Here is a 21755-nt window from a genome sequence, read left to right as displayed (position 1 = left end):
ACGAGAGGAAAATGCCATTGAAGTTTCCTTGTCTAGAAGATTTGTAGGGTTGTGGCAGAAACCAGATAGAGAATGGGATCATCTCTACTGAGATTAGTTAATTTCTGGGTCTTCAAGGGCTAAGCCAATGGTGGACCTAGATTCATTATGCCTATACCCGTGGCCCATCCTGGGAGATGATCACACACTGCTGATGGACTGTCTTCACAGTCAGGGTAGACGACGCCTCCCTCTGTCCAGCCCTGACTCCGGCTTTGACACTGACTGTTTCTAGCTGTTAGTCACTTGACCCACATTGCTGCCTTCCGACTTTGCAAATGTCTCGCAGCTGTCAGCTACACTAGACTTTCTTTGTGCTCTTATTTACAAGGGCAACTTGTAGCTTTACCATAGCAAAGAGCTAACTCCCTCCCAGTCACTAAGATGTAGCTGCAGTCTTTCTTGGTTACCTCATTTTCGGCTCCTTATAGAGTAGTCTGGGGTGGTCTCCTGCTACCGTTAGTCTGTCAACAATCAGCTATGTTAGAAAGTAAGAATATTAACAGAAGAACAGTACTACTTTGTGGTCATTCCTCGGGAGCTTCAGAGAGGGACTGGTGGCCTGCTGTCGGTGGCTCAGAGCTCTGTCCCCTGCTTTTTCTGTTCTGTCCGACTTTCTCATCTTAACCTTTAATCTTCCTTTTAATTCCAACCTCCGTTCTACTACGTATGTGAGCAACTTGCACTGTCTGTCCTGGGTCCCTTTCCCTTACAATGGACAGAGAGCTATCTCTCTCCTGTATCACTGTGAATGAAGAGAAAATAATGGGTGAAGGTGGCCTGTACTGAGTCCAGGGAGTATCTTTCAGTTCACCAAATGAAGCCTGATATAACATTGGGAGAGCGAATGAAATCATGACATCTACAATTGTGACGTTTCATTAAAAGGATCATAGGATTGGGGAAGGACATGTCTGTAGCTGAGGCTAAAGTGGACCTTGCGTTACAAGTCAGATATCTTGACCTGGTTTTAAAGATGAAGAAATCTGAAGTCCAGAGGAGTTAAACAGCGGCTACAGCTGACTCTGAGAGCTCCCATCTCCTGGCCGCCCTGAAGCACGCTGCCCACGTCTTCTAACACATTATTTCTACTTAGTTCAGAGTAATGCAAGCAAAACTTGAGAGTCCACACTAATGTAAATCAAGCCTGAGGCGATATTAGGCTTCTCCTAATAATACCAGCCCCAATAACAGCCATCAACTATTTCTACTAATCAGCTGAATAGAAAAAAATCAGACTATATAACCACGCTGTGGTGGTAGATGCCTTTAACTGGATTTCTGAGTTCAAGGCTCACCTGGCTTACAGAGTAAGTTCAAGGACAGCCAGGGGAAATGCTGTCTTGAAAAAACAACCAACAAACAAAACAAAAACAAAACCAGGCACTTTGCAAGGACAAATTCCAATGATAACGGCTTTTTCCCGTTCAACAGTGTAAAATATTTCCAAGGCTGGCTCTGCCATGAAAATGGGTTAAATACGGACAACAACATAAGAGGATTTGAAAGGAGAATGGTGATACTGGTCATGCTATGAAACTAAGAGAGCAGGGTGTGCATGATCTTGTCATGAACAAGAGCTGCGTGCAGTTAGGAGTATGGTTCTGGTTCCTAGGCTCCATCCAAGCTCGCCAGCTATTAGCCTGCCTCTGGGCAAGTGACATAGGCTCCCTGTGCTGCAGCTTTGTCACCCAGGGGATGACAGTACTGTCATGGTGGCTGTGAGCATTACACCAACAACCGTATGTATTTGACATCCCCCTCCACCCTGACCATAGCACTTCATGAGTTCTTCAGGCTTTCATGGGAAGGAAACGACCTTCTTAGTAATCTCAACCCATATCTACCAGACTTACTGTGTTTTGTCTTTGTCAATAGGAAACACATTTTTATGGATAATGAATGAACTGACAGTCCAGGCAGGGAGTTGCTCCCTCCTAAGTCCCCAGAATCCATGCTTTTGGAAGAAGGGACTAAAGGTCTCCCAAATCACCGTCTCATTTATACTCCACTGGGCTCCAAAGTCAATTCTTTCGAGGGATTCCTTTGAGAGTTTCAGGGCCAGTGTTTTGAGAGTTGGGTTTTCCATTTCTTCCACCTTCGGAGAAAGATTAGCTTAAGGGTTTTCTCAGGTGACTCTGCAGAAGGTCACTAAGTTCACTCTAGTCTTTATTATATCTTCTGCTCCAAGAGGATTTGCAAACAAACTCTACCCATTTCGGGGGCAGGACACTCTGTGGATTTAGTATCTTTCCATTGCTCCCTCAAATGTCCGCTGAAGCACAGAGAGCAACCCTGCAAGGACTGTCACAGGTCTGTGATTCCCCAGCCTCACCATTATGGCTCTGATACGTTTTCCTTTTTTTTTTCTTTCTCTTTTTTGTCTTTAAGTCAGTCCGTTAGACCTCAAAGGTGCTGCTTCACCTACAGTGTGAAGGGTAAGATCAAGCTGTCCATTTCAAGGCTGGTGCTGCAGTTCTTACTAGCAAATATTTCTAAGACTGGGTTCTCAAGCCAGTGTCAAAGATTATCTGAAAAGGGAACTCACTCTTAATGACAAATAAATTATAATGGAAAAAGAAAAATCTGTGACTTCACTTGTGGCTGGTCGGAGGGGCAGCCATTAAGGTGCAGGATTTGTGCACCAAGCTTCTGAAGGATCTGGGGGTTTTCCAAATCAAGGAGAAAGTTTGTTGTGCTACAGGGACAACTATGACAGAAGGCAGTGTCTGTGGAGAAAGCATCCCAAAGCTGCTTCTGGTAAGATACCAAGAGAATCTGAAATCCAATAAACTACTCTTGCCTAGTGTGGCTTGTTTCTCCTTCTTCCCCAATAGCAACTCCAGACAGCTCTCGGCTGCTATAATGAGGCATCTGTTTCTTTCCATCCTTAATTATCATATTAGCTATTTGGTTAGCATATATAATTATGGTTCTCATTAGGACATTTTCATACATGCACATCGCTGTTCTTTGTTCAGGTTTGTCTCTTTCAACCCATGGTCTCCCCCACCCCGCTCTCCAAGAGACTCACCCACCCCATGCTTCTGCTTTATTTAACATTGGTAGAGAGAAACCTTTCACATTTCCAGGAAGTCTAGATTCTGCATATGAGAGATAACTTGTAATATTTGTCTTGTCATTTCTTTTCATCATTATCTAGTTATCTTGAGAAATTAGTTCAATTCCAAAACTCTAACTCCCCAAATCCTTTCATAGATTTTCAAACTTAAAATAGTAAATAGAAAAGGCTAGGGAAGACAGAGACACACCTAGAACAAAATGGAGACGGATGTGCTAGCTGTGGTGGCATGGACCTCTAGTCCTGGCACTTTGGAGGTGGGCATGCTAGCTGTGGTGTGGACCTATAGTCCCAGCACTTTAAAGGTAGAGGTAAAAGAAAGAAAGTTTGAGACAAGCCTAGGCTACACAGTGAGTTCAAAGCCAGCCTGGGCTGCATACTGAATCCCAGTCTCAAATAACAAACTAAAATAGGTCAGTTGTAGAATGTGTGTTAACTTGTCAAGGCTCTAGATTCAATTTCCAGCAACACAAAGAGTGGAAGGTGGGAAGAAAATGAGAGATGCCTGCACAAAAGCAGAAGGCACCAGAGTTTAGTTACTAAAAGACCTAGGATACAAAGTGTCTTAATTGCCTTCCCATAGCTGTGATAAAATACCATGACCAGAAGCATCTTGGGGAGAAAATGGTTTATATTTTCGTTTTCACACTTTAATCACAGTCTATCACTGAGAGGAGCCAGGGCAGAAACCCTGGTTGGAGATGGGTATGCTAGCTGGGATGAACCTCACCAGTCTTGAATAGCCTTGTACAGTCTGCTCAGGGACAACCAGGAGTTTCTTCTGAATGCCACTGATGTACAACGTAAGCAGTACGCATGACAGGCTCTTTATTTATTTTTTTTCTTATGCCTAAATTTGGCCCATAGAACTATGAGAAAGATATCATTAGCCTCATTTTTAAAGATAAACTCTGCTCAATGCAAGTATGTTCAACACAGGAAGCATTGTATCTCGTGCCCTCTGGACCAGTCAACAGGAGCCCCACTCAGATGATCTCTACACACCTACGGCATGGCCAGTGACTAAAAAATAAAGTTTTAAAAAGAACTTCATTGTAGTTCATTTAAATAGTCCCATGTAGTGAGCACTCTTATAGAAGTTATAGGGCATTTCAAAGGAATTAGGTCAAGTCTGAGATTAGACACCCAAGGAATAGCAAAATCAGGTTTTATACTGGATCCATCTTGGTTTAAATGTTTCCTATTTTCATAGCAGTGTGGGTTTTTTTTCTTTTTTAAGCTATAATGTCACAGTTTTCTTTTCCATTGAAACACTGAAAGGGAGGCAGAAGAGATTACCTCTTTTTAAAAAAAAAACAAACCCTTTGTTTTAATTCCTTTAGTTTGGTAATTCGACTCTGTTGTGCATTTCCTCACTGTGTTAGCTACTGTTTTGTTCACCTGACACAGCAGGAGTCATCTGAGAAGAGGAACCTCGTGGTAGTTTGAATAAGAATGGCCCCAACAAGCTCATAGATTTGAAGGCTATGTCACCAGGGATTGGCACTGTTTGAAAGGATTAGGAGAGGTGGCCTTGCTGGAGGAAGTTTGTCTCTTGGGGTGGGTTTTGGGGTTTCAGAAGATCAAGCCAGGCCCAGCGGCTCTCTCTTTTTCGGTTGCCTGTGGACCCTGATCCAGAACTCTCAACTCCTTCTCCAGGACCATTCCAGCCTGCATACCACTATGCTTCCTGCATGGTGGCAATAGACTAAACTTCTCAAACAGTAAGGAAGTCCCAGTTAAATGTTTTCCTTTATAAGAGTCGCCATGGCCTTGGTGTTTACATCACAGCAATAGTAACCCTCACTAAAACAAACCTCAACTGGAAAAAAAAAGTGCCTCCATCAGATGCCCTGTAGAAAATCCTGTGGGACATTTTCTTGGTTAATGATTGACATGGGAGGGCCCGGGTGGGTTTTGTTGCCCCTGGGCAGGTGGTAATAAGAAAGCAGGTGGAAAAAGGAACTAAGGAGCCCTCCGTGGCTTCTACTTAAGTTCCTGCCTCCGGCTTCCTTGAGTTGCTGCTCTGACTTCCCTCAGTGATAGACTGTGATTGGCATATGAAAGCCAAACTATAAACCTCTTTCTCCCCAAGATGTTTTTGGTCATAGTATGTTACCACAGCCATGGAAAGGAAATGAAGACACTTCGCGTCCTAGATCTTCTTGTAACTAAACAATGACTATGCAGCTGAATGGAGGACTCTAGCAACCCAGACCAATGCCAGGCTCGCCTATGACTTATGGGTGCTAAACTCCCAACAGTTACTCAGTGTTCCTGAGACAGCATAGCTGTAGGAAAAGGTTTAAGAAACTCGCAGTCTAAGGGTGGAACTAGAAATCATGTTTAAATGTGAAAGCGGAACAGTGCTGGTTTAATGTCTAATGTTGATCAAACTATTTCCTGGGGATAGATTTCCCTCCATGTCCCTAAGTTTTGTGACGACTTGTATCTGACATGCACTACCCAAAGTTCATGAGATGAAGCCTTGGTCCCTTATGAAGCAGTGCTCAGAAGGGACTTGGAGAGGTGACTGGACCAAGCAGGTTTTAACTCTGTCAATGGATTAATCTATTCTAAGGCTCATAGCTTAATGGTGGTAGAAACTTAAATGTGTTGGGGCCTAGCTAAAGGAAGCTGGTCACTGGGGGTATGCCAGGGATATTTTGTCCCTGTGTGTATTGGCTAGTTTTAGGTCAAATTGATATAAGCTAGAATCATCAGCGAGGAGGGAACCTCAATTTAAGAAAATGTCCCCATAAGATCAGGCGGTAGGCAAGTCTATAGGGCATTTTCCTAGTTAGTGATTTATTGGGAAGGATCCAGGCCATTATGGGTGGTGCCATCCCTGGGCTGGTGGTCCTAGATTTTATAAGAAAGTATGCTCAGCAAGCCATGAGAAGCAAGCTTGTAAGCAGCACCCCTCCATGGCCTTTGCATCTGCTCCTCCCTCCAGGTTCCTGCCCAGTTAGAGTCCCTGCTCTCACTGCTTTTGACAATGAACTATTTTATGTAACTATGCATGAAATAAACCATTTCCTCCCCACGTTGCCTCAGGTCATGATATTCCATCACAGCAACAGTGACCCTGACTAAGACACTGTGCCTGCATGACTCCATCCCTACCTCCCTACGCCTACTGACTAATGTCAGGAGGTGAACAACCTGACCTGACCATGTATCCCCCGCCATAATAGTCTACCTGATCACACACCTAACGTAATGGAGCCAGCTGATCACAGGCTGGCATCTGGGAAATCACAGCAGGAAGTAAGCTTGATTTACGTTAGCTACCTTGACGGGAAGCTGAGGAACACAGTATCTAAACCTAAGCCTCTCTTCCCTCGTGCATTTCTTCTTGATAGGGTGCACACACATTTTCTAAGTAGAATATTTCATGTGGAAGGCTCACTTGGAATAACAACATCAAACTTACAAGATTTAAGCCACAGTGCCCGAAGAAGGGAGAAAAACCTAAAAAGGAGAGAGGAAACCCAGAGTCCAGAGGGTAGGAAGTGCTGGCCTGCATAACCTTAAGAAACTGTTCTCACTTTTAAAAAGTTATGACTAAAAGTTATTAAAAGTTGCGTTTTCTATTTATTACATTTCTACATATACAGTATGCAAATATATTTAAATATATTTTAGTATATATTTTTAGAAAAAGAGCTTCCTTTCTAGGTAATGATATCTATCAAAAGCCCTAGAATACTTACAGAAAATAGATATTTATCACAAGGAAAGAATTCTAAATGCTGAGGGGCACAAATAAATACTGTTCCAAAATTGAAAGCAAATTCAATATTCAATAATGATAAAATGATCAAATTCAGGCATACCTTTGATATGATACAATCACTTAAAGTATATCTCTTAAGAATTTAAAACAGCATGGGTAAGCCATGAAGAATATTGTAAAATCTAGCATGCTTGCTTTAAAAAAAAAATCCTCACTGAAAACATGTCATGAACCATGAAAAGTAAAAGAAAAATTATCAGTCTTTCACAGCGCTGTTCTTGTGCTGAGATAATGAATTGACTCTGCTCCCCCAAGCAGTTTCAAGTAGTTTCCAAGGACTATGTATGATTCCTGTAATTGTAATAAATTAAGCAAAGACATAATTTCATTCACATACAATAAAGAAAACCAGGATTACATGGTTTATTATATTTTCAAAAAAACAAACTACAATCATGAAAGGAAAAAGACGTTTCAAAGTGCATTTGAACACTGCTATTCTCCAGGCTGCCTGTGGTTTTACTGTCTGCAGTTTGCATCCCATGCAGATGAAAATAACTGGCCCGTAGATGTCACTGTTGCACTTAAGCTGAGCGCATCCCAGCTTTGACTTTGACTTTGCAAGGAAGGAGCATCTGGAAGAGACTGTACAAATCTCTTCAACAACTGTCAATTTGTTCCCTTTCGACTTTATTCCAAATCTCTCTTTCTCTTTCTCTCTCTATCTTTATTTCACCCTCTCCCTCCATTCCTCCCCCTCACGTGTGTGTGTGTGTGTATGAGAGAGAGAGAGAGAGAGAGAGAGAGAGAGAGAGAGAGAGAGAGAGAGGGAGAGAGAGAGTTTTGCTCTCAGGTACCTTTGGAAGAATGTTAGCTACTTTAAAGCTGTAGTAGGTTGTTGTGAGCTGTCATATGGGGACTAGGAATTGAACTCATGTCCTCTGCAAGAGCAGCAAGTATTCAACCACTAAGACAGTTCTCCAAACCCTGAAATCTCTTTTTATTAAAATATTTTTCTCTTTTTAAGTCAAATGCTTTTCTGAAATGACTTCAGTGCCTATTATTGTATGGTTCTGGAAAAAAAAAAGTTCTAGTCAATGGTTACCACCCATTTAAAAATGCGGATCTAATACACCCCTATGAAAAGTCACAGGGTTACCAAGATGACCGTAGGCCTAACCCACACTCACCACACACGTAGTTTCTGATCAGAATATAATGAAGCAGAGAACAAGAGATTGTCAAAAGGAATAAAAAAAAACCTTTGCAAAATAGAAAAAGCCACAGGAAACCACAGAAAAGGAGGGCAATGAGAAAGGGAATGGATGGTTTGCGCAGTTCTATCAGGCCGGCTAATACTGAAGTGGCAAAGCCCACCCAATGCTTTGTGCTGGGGAACAATGCTTCCGTGTCATGGGATGCGGGAGAATGAGAAAGGAGAAGTCTATGTTTTTAAATGGGTTGTCCTGTATTTGGCAGGCTTCCCACCGACTTGTTGGGCTGTTATTTGAGCAGCTGGAGAGAAAGAAAGGTTTATAGATGTGCAATGAAGACAGGTGACTCGGGTTTCACTGGAAAACGCAGAGCATATCTGTCGGCTGGCATATGTTGCTCGCAGAGTTTTAGTACAATGATATTAAGCCACTAGTGGCAAATGGGTTTCTTCCCACAGGGAGGTTTAGGCATCAGAGCTAATGAGACAGAGTACTCTGGCAAGAAACTATTGACCCGGTCATCTTCTAGTGCACAGATTTCAGATCGCCTTGGTTTGTTGCAGCCCATTGACTTTTTTTTTTTTCAAATAATGATCCACATACAGAATACAGCTTCAGCAACGTTACATATGCAATTTACACGAAGTACATATGAAATAAGCCTCTGCTGACCACAAAGAACCACGGATTGAGCACGAAGATTTCCACTTACATTGAGATCCAAGTATAGTTCACTTCTATTTGACTTTTCTCTTTCTTCATGGAGCACAAATGGGCAGGGTGGTCCGGCTCTGTAACCCAGGACCCAAGCACCTCCATCCTTATTGGGAAGATCGTTAGCTGTCTGCTCATTGAAGCTGTCACAGGGAAAGCCTTCGGAGGTGATGCCTACGTGAACACAGGGAAGAGCGTCAATGACACAGCAGGCAGACGACGCACAACGGCATCGGCAAGTTTAGGAACTCCACAAGGCAGTCTCCGTATTCCGACTTCGCTTTCTAGTTTATATCTCTCGAGTCTGCTGTCCTTGAAAAGGGCTTTTTCTAATTACTCTTTTGGGCTCTTCAAACACTGCCAAAAGGTTGGCCTGCTAGCTCTTCCCTGTTCTCCACAGACCTGTTTGCCAGCCCAGGCTGTGCAGTTTGCGCCTATTCGCAATAAAATCAGAGGAGGGGCAGGGGAACTGAGGCACAAGTTCTTAGCTCTACTGCTCTACAGTGTCACACCCAAGCCAAGTCACGGATGTATCTGTTCTTCTAGGTCTGCGGCTGTGCCTTATTTCTAGGGACAGACTCTTCCTGCACTGTGCTTACTGGCATGCGTCAGTCTGATGATGAGGGAAAGCTGCATGAGCGACCCATTTGGGGCTGATGCTTCTCACTTTCCAAATAGTCAGCCAATTGGTTCTTACCTAAATATCAGGAGGACAGTAGGCTGTCTCAAATTTTAACATAACCTAGAGTTGGGAAATAGCCGTGCTCCCATTTTAAGGGGGGAAACTAAAGCCCAGAGAAGGAACGACAGTCTCACGTTCCTAAGATCAGGAGCGGAGAACACAGTGGTTGGAAGCCAGGCAGTTGAACACCTGAGGCAAAGCTCTTAGAAACTAACACATGGTCTCTGACAGACAGTCTTAAGATAGCAACACATGTTCTGCAAAAAAAGGATGTCAGAGTCAAAAAAGCTACATGCTTTAGCCCTTGGTGCATCATAGTCTATGCCAGTCTCCTGAAGAACTTGAGATGCTCCTTAGTGGAAAAAAAAATAAGCCCCTAAACCTAGCAAATGGAATCTCCCCAAACTTATCTGGTCATGGGATCCATTTAAACATCTGCTGAGCAAAACAGATTGTAAGCCATTAGTGCTGTACTGGAACGCAGTTTGGAAAATGCAAGATTGGATCAACGAAAAGTGGGGCTTTGAGGCACTCACGTTCCTGGTCCACTGTGAGTTCCTGGTAAGCAACCTCGGCAAAACCCGGAGCAACCGGGTGGACATTAAAAACTTGGGCTCAGTGTCTTTTTGCAAGGGGGATCACTGGCTATGCAATAGGGTGTTTATTATACATAATCCTGTAAGAGAGGAGCTCTGGCCCTGCTCCAAAGCCAGCTGACAGCCTCTGCCAGCTGAGAACCTGACTCACAAGTAACCCGAGCTGAGAATAACTCAGCACACAAAGGGCTGCAAGGTGGCATGCTTCCCTTATAGGAGTAGCATTTTAAGAGGCAGAGAAGTTGAGAACACTTAAGGGTTTGATTTGTGTTTGCTTGTTCAGTTCGGTTCGTTGAGTTTTAATCAGACTTCCAAGTGAAAATGACAGAGGTCACAGTGTTTCTATGGTTGTCCTCTGAAGGCTGTGCCCCTCCCCCCCAAAAAAACACATCCAGCCACTAAAAAAAATTAGAGTCCAGGACATCAGGAATTCCCTGTCACCTCTGCAAATGTAGGATGTTTGTCTGGAAAGTGAACTCGGGTATTTTCTTTACAAGGGCACAGAACCTCCAGATGAGCCTTGGTCCACTTGAAGCCCTTGATACCTGATGTCTATAGAATATATAGCCAGTTTGTCACCTCAGCTTGGAGTTAGAGTCATGTATTGTGGTGTCCCTAACTCCTGTTCTCAAGGGGCAGGGGAAAAGCTAATGCCTAAAAGAACTTCAGAGCACCTCCACAGGCAACCCGGGAAGGAAACCATCACTGTGAAGACTGGAAGCTCATGTGGCTTTAGTGACTGTGGAAAGACTCATCCTTCCTCCCAGGACATTCTGTCGCTGTTAAGAAAGGAGGAAACCTATGGAGGGTTCACACTACACTGTCTCACTTCTCAGGTCTATAAGTACTAACTGGATCCCTCATTTAGATCCCTGCACTCTGCACTTTGGCTTGGAGTAAATGCTGGCTTTGGGTGAAGGTAGCATGGATTCATGTAACTATACAATACACAATATATATCGCAAAATGCATTGTACAGCACCCCAGGTAAGACATTCAAAGCATATTGTCTGGCGAGACTAAGTTTATTATTGCAGTGTGAATGGTGGTATGAAAGAGTGATGAACTCACACTGTAGCAAAGGCTTGTGTTCCCAGCTAAAATGCACGCACATGTGTGTACATACTATGTGAACACACATGCAAACACACTCACATACTTGTAGTGTCTAACCAACACCACATTAATGAAGTGAGGCATGCGATCCAATCCACTCTTTATACAGAGAAACTTTAAGTAGAAGCAATAAAAATTAATTTAATTTTGGAGTTGATTTTCGTTCTTGTTTGTTTGTAAGACAGGGTTTCTCTGTATAGCTTTGGCTGTCCGGAAACTCATTCTGTAGACCAGGCTGGCCTCAAACTCACAGAGATCTGCCTGCCTCTGCCTCCGGAGTGCTGGGATTAAAGGTGTGTGCCACCACTGCCCAGCTTTGATTTTCATTTTAAAGAGCCAATTTCTGATGCCTAATATCTAACCAGACAATAACCTATGAAGAAAACATGCAAGATAAGCCAGGATGTGTGATAATTTTGACAAGGATTATTAGGAAAGAAAGGGAACATGGGCAGAAACAAGTTACACAAGACTGTTACCTCAGAAGTTTGACAAACTAAGGACAGAGGACAAATTCCAATTTAAAAAAAAAGAGTAAGTAACAATTTTATGAGATTTTTTCAAAAAGCTTCAATAATATAAAAACAAATGATTTATAAGAGATATACATATCTGTTTTTATTTAGAGCATCCATACCCATATTATTCAGCTGAGTAAACAAAAAAAGAAAACAATAACTTGAAACAAGTAAACGTGTCAGCATAATCAACTGACCGTTATTTTCTAGTACAAATGGATTTTCAAGGTGTGTTAGATTTTCATTGAATAAAATTTCTGAAACACTAAGAGTCATCAGTTTAATCAACTATCGTTCCCTTTAACATTATTCATCTGACTTTAACTATTTATTATGAGTTGTTATGTTTTCAGTGGTACATTGGCCCCGTGATTGATCACATAGACATACGAAGGTTAATTTGACAGGTGATCATGGTTAATAGGACATACAGCACAGAAACACAAAGGGGAAGGTGGCTTACCTTTAAAAGTCTGTGCTTTCCCCAACCATTCAACGGATGAGCTGCACTGTGCTGATGCTAACCTATGACATCAGCCTGGGGGCTGCTGTCGGTAATCAAAACGGTGGAAGCAGACAGAAAGAAAACGTAACATGCCATTTACAATGGAGGCAGTGTTCACAGCCCACCTTCCCCGAGTGCAATCAGTCTCTCTGCCTGTGACACATATGCCGTTTGAATTCCTTGCTCCCTCTCTGCTTTGTCAGGGTGAACTCAAGATTCACTCCTGTCTCTACTCCTATGAGAGTCAGTGTCTCATAACCGCGGACATGTTGGTTCTGGCCATGCAGCCTGCTCTGGCTGAACGGGTGTGGGCAATGTAACAGCACACTGTAATCAGTCACATCCATGCCCATAGCTCTGGCAAAAGTACAGTCTCGTGGCCAGTTTCAGTCAGACGCAATGCTCTATATTGTCAATGCCCCATCTCCCATTCTAGTGATAAATGACAGCATAAAATGGAACTACCAGTGTGGGTAGAATCTTGAAGAAAAAAAAAAAGTCTTGTTAGTACATCCCAGGAGAAACATGAGCAAGGACTACCAGGTCCTCACCACCATGAGATGGAATTGTGTGAGGAGGAAGTAGAGGAAGGCTGTTGGTAGGAAGCAGGAAGGACTGGGGGTAGGCAACAGCAGTTTGAGAACCTACAATGAAAGGATCGGATCATAGCTAGCAAATGAATGAAATGTTTGAATGTCTAAAATTGTATTTGACATCAAACTAAATGAAACACGATTGAGCAGAAAAGGTTCTACTTCCCATCTAACCACCGTGTGATAGCTGAGGGGACTAATTCCTAGGAGGGTTTCAGTATTTCCAGCACACTTGTTAGTGGCAAAACTGAAGTGAAAATCCAGTTTCTAGAAGGTCTCCTATTCCTACTTAAAGCAGGACCTTATTTATGGACAACCCACAGATAGGGATGCTGAGGTAAGAGACGGAGGATGGAGTGGGGAAGAGCTCTGGCAGGGCTTTGACGGGTGGAATGTCTGGCTGCCTCTAATGCTAACAGCTTAACCTTGAAGCTACCAAATGCCCTCACATCACTACTTCCTCACCAATAAAAGTGGGATCGTAAGGATGAGCCTGGTAATGAGCTGGGACCCAAATAATTTTCTTCCAGGGAATTTCCTAGGCTGTGGGTATACAAATTGCAAAAGAGATACAAATAAGTTTTTGCTTAAAGAAATTATACATGCAATGGAGGTACATTAAATATCACTTGTGTGAATAAAAAACTTTGTATTGAAGAAGTTAAAGAGAATAATTGAGCTCATAAGAATTTAGGGAAGCACTACAGTAAAGTAGATCCCATGTCTGTTCAAGCCCCCCCAAAACAGAATTAATATCATTTGATGTAATAGCTTCAGATTAGTGGCTGATCAACTCTGATAATAGCTCCTCAGGGGCCTTAATGGAGACAGTAAGACATTTCTTCACTGAGGGTCAAAAACACGATCCTTGAAACTCGTAAGCCTATTCATAGACATAGCTTCCAAAGAGATAGCATCTTAAAGAGTTTTATCAATATACACTATAAAAATTACATTAACCTTCTCACATGGTTTTTTCTTGGGAGGGATTCAGACACCAAATGAGGCAAAAATATGACTGAAATAAGGAAACTCATTTGTAAAAATAGTTATGCTGAAAATCTTAATAGCAGTCACCCAGTTAAAGCAGCAAAATGACACTGGGAATGGGTAGAGACTAGGGGGCGATGCTTCTAGGTAAAAACTGGTGTAAAATGACTAAAAGATGTTTAGGAAGTTGTAGGAGTCACGAGACATTCAGACCCTCTGTATAGTCTCAGAGAGCTTAAGAAAATAGATATCGGTACTTTAAATGCCTATGTTATCAAAAACTGGGTATACTGGTTGAGAAGGAATACACTTACTAAAAACACTTAGATGCAAAGTCAAGGAAGCAAACAATTCTGGTCCCTGAAAGTAAAACCAAATAATATTTTTTTCCTTCTATGTAATATTATTCCAATTATTATGTGGATAGGTACACATTAGGGAGGCTGGTGTAAAAATAAATGTAACAATTAAGGAGAAATAATTAAAAATGGTAAAGTACTAAGCATTGGCTCATAACACATACATATAAAATGAAATTTAAAAAGACTACTTTGGAAATGGTTTTGAGATCCACGGAAAGGAGATCATGCATAGCAAGACAATCAGGGGTGGGGTCATTTATTAATACCAACGGTAAACATCTAAGAGGTAAAAATAAAATATGGTTCTAAGCATGAAATAAAAGAAAATATGAAATTACATTCCATTATTTCATTTCTGTTAGCAAAGGAAAGGAAAAGACTGGTCCCTTGGATCTAATAAAGATTTTCCCGATACAGAATTCTGACAGCTGTAGCTATAGAAGTGAGTTTTGATCTTAACCTCAACTCCATGCGAGGTGTTTGACCAGTTACCTTCACTGAGTGTTTTTTCTCCCAGCACTGGGGCTGTAGGGCACATCATACTCTCCCATGACACCTAGCTCTCCACTAATACCCTTTGCTCTTCCAGCCAGAGAAGTGTGGCTTAAGTCCCCCATGTTCCAAATTCCTCAGCAGAACTGCCTGTTAGAAGTCTCTGTGAAACTTCCAGATTCTCACATCACTGGCTTTTGCCAGAGTGTCTTGGACACAAGAGTTTTTCAACACCCAGCAGGCATTAGTACTGAGGAGAAGCCATGTGCCAGGCAATCTTCACCGAGGCTCCCAACAAACTGATTTTTCTAAGGGTGAGTAATGGCTGATACAAGGAATTCATTATGTTTCACACACTTTACATACATCACACACGACTGTGGAGCTTCCCGACGATACTGCCAGCCTGACATAAAAATCTCCCTATTTTAAAGATGAGTAAGGAATGATGATGCTAGCTTTGCTCACTGAGAAACAAGGAGTAGAACCGAAGTCGGAACCCGCAGTCCAGAGTTAAGATTCTGCCAGACGCAGCTAAACCAACCACAGGAGGCGGTTATTGTCAGATGTTCAATGGCACGCAGCAGTATAAGTCCTGGGAGAGTGGACACATGAGACAAGCCACACAACGACCCAGGATTTCTGCCAAAGGCTGATTTCTGGGTTGCAAAGGAAAAACTAAGGGAGCCCTGGCAACTTTTCAGACATCTTAAGCATTCTAGCATGCATATAAGCAGGGGCACAGTGATTGGGCTGAAAGTATTCAAAGACATATTAGCCTTAATTTTCTAATTATAAGCCCATGGATTAAATCAGTTCAACTAGCCACAAGTAAGACAACCACAACAAATCAGTAATAAAATTGCTAAAAACCACTAACAAAATAACTACTATAAAAGCACTTAGAGAGAAACTGGATACTATTACAAACTTCCAGTCAGAACTGAAAAGGCAGAAGACAGAGCACCCACAGCACTTTAGAGGAATCGAAAGGAATGGGAAAGAGAGAAATGGCATAATGACGAGGAGTCACTTGACTAAAAAATTATAACAATCCTAAATTTGTATTATTCGTATCTAATAAAGGGACTTCAAAGCTCATGAAACAAAATACCAGATATGAATGGAGAAAATTAAAAATCATATTAAGAGACTTCAGTATTGTTCTCAATGCCATAAAAGAATAACAGAAAATCAATAGAGAAGTCAGGAATGGTGGCGCATGCCTGTAACTTCAACACTCAAAAAGCTGAAACAGGAGGATCACTATTAGTTCAAAGTCCACTAAATTTAGGACAGCTTGGGCTACATAGTGAGATCCTATCTCAAAAATAACACTGTAAAGTCAGTAGATACAAAGAAAACTTGGTAGATTTTGACATAGCGTTTTTTTATTAATTTATTTATTTATTAAAGATTTCTGTCTCCTCCCCGCCACCGCCTCCCATTTCCCTCCCCCTCCCCCAAACAAGCCCCCCTCCCTCATCAGCCCAAAGAGCAGTGAGGGTTCCCTGCCCTGTGGGAAGTTTAAGGACCTCCCACCTCCTTCCAGGTCTAGTAAGGTGAGCATCCAAACTGCCTAGGCTCCCACATAGCCAGTACGTGCAGTAGGATCAAAACCCAGTGCCATTGTTCTTGACTTCTCAGCAGTCCTCATTGTCCGCTATGTGGATATTAACTTTCATCAGGCAATGAAAGGAGACAGAGATAGAGACCCACATTGGAGCACCGGACCGAAATCCCAAGGTCCAAATCAGGAGCAGAAGGAGAGAGAGCACGAGCAAGGAACTCAGAACCGCGAGGGGTGCACCCACACACTGAGACAATGGGGATGTTCTATCGGGAACCCACTAAGGCCAGATGGACTGGGTCTGAATAAGCATGGGATAAAACCGGACTTGCTGAAAACTTGGTAGATTTTATCTAAAATGTGTATATTATGAATATATTCTATCAATAATTGAAAAATCATACAATTTTTAGATATGGAATGCATTCCTAAATATTTGAAAATTAGACAACATACTTTTCCACAAGTGTTAAAATCACAAGAAAAATTAGAAGATATTTGGGTCACAATTACTGTGGAAATCCTGGGAATTTATTGACCTGCCCAATACTGAATGCTCTCCCCCATTCTGCTTAATAGCAATTTTCCTTAGGCTAGGGGAATGCTGGACACAGTGAACACATAGTTAACTTATAGAAAAAACTGATATGCTATCTGAACACTGATGCTGAATCCCCTGCTAAGCTCCCAGGATACTTTCAGTCTCTGGGGTTAGGCAGTTGTGGAACACTAGTCTTAAAGAAACAAGACCAGCTCAAGAGGAAGAACTCTGCCTTCATTAGAGGTTCCTGGGAAGACAGACATTCCAGCTCACTCTACAATAAAATTCCAGGCCAGTATCTTTACATATATTATCAGTTCCCAGAGCTGACATGATCCAGACAAACAAAGGCTGCCAGATAGCCGAGAAGAACTTCTAATACCACAAGCAAGTAGCTAGAAAATAAAAAGAGAAAGAGGGAGTAATTCCATGCCTACTGCACCAAGATCTTGGAGACAGCTGTCTTCCATTAGCCCCCACTGCATGTTCCTCTTCCATCCTGCCAATTCTTGTCTGTAATGAGTCTTTCTCTGTCCCGCCAGCCAGCTCCCATATAACTACCTGGAGACTTATTATTAATTATGAAAGCTCACCCTTAGCTTAGGCTCGTCCCACTAGCTCTTACAACTTAAATTAACCTGCTTTAATCAATCTACACTTGGTTTTTTTAACCCCTTTTTCATTCTGTATGTCTGACTCCCTCCATGTCTTGTTGGTATCCCTACCTTTCATCTTTCCAGAGTCCTCTCTGTCGCCCAAAGTCCTGCCTAACCTCTTCCTGCCTAGCTCTTGGCCATTCAGCTCTTTATTAAACCAATCAGAAGGCACCTTGGCAAAGACACATTTTTCTTAATGTAAACAAATATTCTGCACTGCTTGTCAGTTTCCTTCCTCATAGTGGATATTTATTTCCCTTCCAATCCTTAGAGTCTTCTTAAGAGTTCCCCACAGGGAACCCATAAACTCCTTCTTGTTTTCTTAACTAGCAAATCAGTCCAGAAACAACCTCTAAAATTATCTTGAGTTTGGACTCTCTAAACCTACTCTGTAGACTTCCATCAGGAACTCTGACAAATGGAGCTATTGGCACTGGCAATGGTATTTATTTCCTGCCCTCTAACATGCTCATATTTGCTAATGTATGTAGACCCTTGATATCTGATACCCACTCTACTTATCTAGAATAATAGCCGTAATGTAATTGGCCCATCAAAATGATCAAACTCTCTTCATCATCTATACTGAACGAAAACAGGGATATTTGACATAGCCCAAAAATAAGGCAGTGATTTAAAATAAGTATGTTGCTGTCTTTCCCAGATGAAGATGATTCGATTGGTACAAAAGAGGAGCATCTTTAAGATCAATAAAGGCACAGGTCCAGGAAACTCCTCAGACGTATTTGGTAGCAACACCATAACTGAACAGCAGCGGCAATTGGCATTCTTGTGCAGTTGAGCTTACAAAAAGCCAGCTGTTCTCCAAAGTCACCTAGTGTCTGACTAACCCAAAAGGAACTCCAGTGGCAAAGTATGAATCACCATCCCTGTACCTTCCCAGTCTTTGATGCTGGCACAAATCTCTTTGGTTCCCTCATGGCTTAGTGTACGTCTTCAAATAACAGAGAAATAAGATGCTTTTTCTTTCAGAACACGTAGGTATAAGGAATTCATATTCAAGCTCAAATGAATGGCTCAACAGACATATTCCCTTTACTCACTTGCAAGTATTTTTCGTGTTTCTGATTCTCTCTCTAACGTATATGATCCAGAAAAAAACCACTAAAGAATCAAAAGGAGTTTTGTATAGGAGATTATTGAAGGACTTGGGGTCTTTTGGGCATGTTTTAGTCAGCTAAAGTACTACAGTTTCTTTTCATTACACCCTGAATCTATTTGCTCAAACATGAAATTAGCCCTAACTCATGTTTAATTAACTACCTTGCTTTTAACATCACACCAATATTTGAGCTCCTTCCCCAGGGGACTGTTGCAATCATCAGTATGATTTTGCTATGTTTTAAGGTTATTATTGCACCAAAAATCAGAGCTCTGAATTAAATTGCATGTCAGTAGAAAAATCAATTTACTAAAAGGAAATTAATTCCATAACCAACATTTTATGAAAGCAATGGATCCATGAAGTGAGTTAAATATCTTCTAAGAATAGAACTGAATATCTGTCTTCTCCAAAAAGGACTTACCAATGTACTCAAATTCATGATAAACATTCACTGGGAAAAATTCCACTAACTAGTAAAATAGGGATCTTACATTCTATGGTTGCTGAAAAAAATCATAAATTAGCACAAGATTGTCAGTAATGCTTCTGTATAACAAAAACGTTGGGACTGCCGTGTACTGTAGTGACAAATGTATCAGAAACTGGGCTTTTACTGTGAGGCTTTCACACTTTATCCAGACCTGAAGTAGACTGGCTGAATCATCACAATTGAAGCAGGATAATACAGGTCAGTGGTGACTCGGCTAATGAACACAAATTCCAAATAATTAATGCACTCTTCCTTTATTTAAATGAAAATTTACACATGGAGGGCAGGGGTGCACTCAATTCCTGGAAAAAGCCACAGGCTTGCTCACGCCCATGGGGTTGGATAAAATGACTTTACAGAGGACTCAGCATTGCTCAGCCACTGAGAAACCAATTGGCAAAGGAAGTAAGAACACATTGCCAGGGCAACAGGCAACATGAATCTATTCCCGCAGCAATGGCTTCCAGTTAATTTAACCCTAAAATAGTTCTGTAATTTGCCATGGAATCCAGGACACTGTGAATTACTGAAAGAATAAAATAGTAAAGGAAAAAAAATTGGATAATTTGATGTAAATTAGTAAGGGTGCTATTTTGCTGAAGGGACTTAACACTATTTTCTTTGCAAAAAAATTGTTAAATTATGTCTATTTTTAAAACAATTCCAATTTGAGTCTTAATATTTGTAGCCTCCAGAAAAAGCAATGAAGAAGTTGGGGAGATGGAAGCCAGGGAGACAGCTATCAGGGAAGACAGCGTGTAAAATACCTGTTCTGTAAGTATGAAGACGTAAGATCCACTCCTCAGGGCACACACAAAAAAGGCATCTGTGACATCAGTGCTGGAGGGGCAGGGCAGACACAGTCAGATCCCTGTTGCTCACTGGATAGCCAATTTGGCAAAACAGGTGAACTCCAGGTTCACCAAGAGACTGTCTCAAAAAGTAATGTGGAAAATCATCAAAGAAGACATCCATTGCTGACTTTTCACAGAGAGAGAGAGGAGAGAGAGGAGAGAGAGAGGTGGGATGTCCTTCTGTCTATGTGTTGCTTTAATTGGATAATGAATAAAGCTGTTTTGGCGAATGGCTTAGCAGAGTAAAGTCAGCGGGAAATCAGAACAGAGATATATAGAAAGAGTAGGCAGAGTCAAAGTGACTCAGAGAACCTCAACTAAGGCTAATACAATTTCCTCTTCATCAAATTTTATCCATAAAACTGAAAGAAACAATCAATGGCCTGAGCCTCATAAATAGAAAATATCCACAAGGTTTTTTACTCGGGTTGTTCTTGCATAACCGCAACAAGAGGCAATGCTGAACTCTAAATAGTACCGAAGATTTCAAGTTAAGTATTACTTCTTTAACCTAACAAAACGTTATTTAATATCTACAGAAGTCTACAAAACAAAAAAAGTGTTTATCTTGCCATTTGACATATTTCTTTGAACCATTTAGGTTTCTGTCTTAACATCCTTCCAGTAGAATGACCCTCTTGTTGCTGCCTCCCTTACACATTTTCTATTTCATTCATAGAATTTATTTCCTGTATTATTGAAGAGCCTTAGGTTTGGCAATGCAAGACATCAGATCTATTCCGTTCTATAGAGATGGCCCTGTGGTGGTCCCACTTTCTCTCTCTCTCTCTCTCTCTCTCTCTCTCTCTCTCTCTCTCTCTCTCCCTCCCTCCTTCCCTCCCTCTCTTTATTTGTCAACACAGGGCTTCTCTGTAGCTTTGGAGCATGTTCCTGGAACTAGCTCTTGTAGAACAGACTGGCCTCAAACTCACAGAGATCTGCCTGCTTCTGCCTCTCAAGTTCTGGAATTAAAGGTGTGTGTCACCACCACCCGGCTCCATGGTTCCACTTTTAAAAGAAAAATCAAGTGCTCATATAGTCCAGATATTTCACATATTTCAGTCAACTCTTGAATCTTGAAGCCCAGAACTATGAGAGAGAGAGGTGGGGGGAGGGATGGAAGGAGGGAGGGAGAGAGAAAGAGAGAGAGAGAGAGAGAGAGAGAGAGAGAGAGAGAGAGAGAGAGAGAGAGAGAGAGAACAGCGCTTGGGTTGTATGCCATGGCGTTGAGAAAGAATGGTTAGAATACAGCTCTTAGCAAGAAATCAGATGACTTTTCAGACTCAATAGAAGGGTTTTGTGGTTCATTAGTAATGCCTTTCTTGGCCCAGGAGGAAAGTGTTACAGAATGTAACCCTGTTTAGAGCATCCTTTGACTAACCTCTTTGTCTTTTTTTTTTTTTTGGCCTGTTAACTTAATGACAGGTTTTTATCAATTGTATCCTGTCAGATTAAAAAGAAATCAGAAAATATATGAAACTCAACTTGTTATTATAGTAAAAGTTATCAAGAGGAAGAAACAAGCAACAATAAAAGATGCAGTGAATTAATAGATGTGAATCTTATATTCATCTCTCATTTCAATGAATGGAAAAAGGAGATAATAGAATATGAAAATGTGAAAAAAAACCATATAGGATTCATTATTTTGCTTTCCCTACAATTAAGAAAAGATGATTATGTTATGAAATTATAAGAATGTAATATGGATAATTATTAAACTTACATTAATAATGTAATGTTCTGTGTTATTGAGTAATGAAGCAAGGCTAAGCTTAGAGAAGATAAAGATGGGGAGAGGAAGAGTAGGGCGAAAGGGAAAGAATAAAGTCACTATAAACCAAGAAGTACCCGATCACTCAGACTCCTCCCCCAT

At 41.4% G+C, this 21755-nt stretch overlaps 1 protein-coding gene across 3 annotated transcripts in view; it reads right to left on the bottom strand.

The window, feature by feature from the left end:
* Positions 1–21755, bottom strand: part of Fmn1 (formin 1) — a 369449-nt gene that overhangs the window by 257804 nt on the left and 89890 nt on the right. For 2 of the 3 annotated variants that reach the window (XM_075961724.1, XM_075961726.1), the window contains exon 4: positions 8787–8962. The exons of the other annotated variant lie outside the window; for it this stretch is intronic. In XM_075961724.1, the coding sequence (XP_075817839.1) occupies positions 8787–8962 (176 nt within the window). The remainder of the gene's footprint in view (positions 1–8786; positions 8963–21755) is intronic. 3 annotated transcript variants of the gene reach the window in all.

Source organism: Microtus pennsylvanicus, chromosome 2 (assembly GCF_037038515.1).
Source record: "Microtus pennsylvanicus isolate mMicPen1 chromosome 2, mMicPen1.hap1, whole genome shotgun sequence".
NCBI lineage: Eukaryota > Metazoa > Chordata > Mammalia > Rodentia > Cricetidae > Microtus > Microtus pennsylvanicus.
This window is presented reverse-complemented; position numbering and strand designations above follow the sequence as displayed.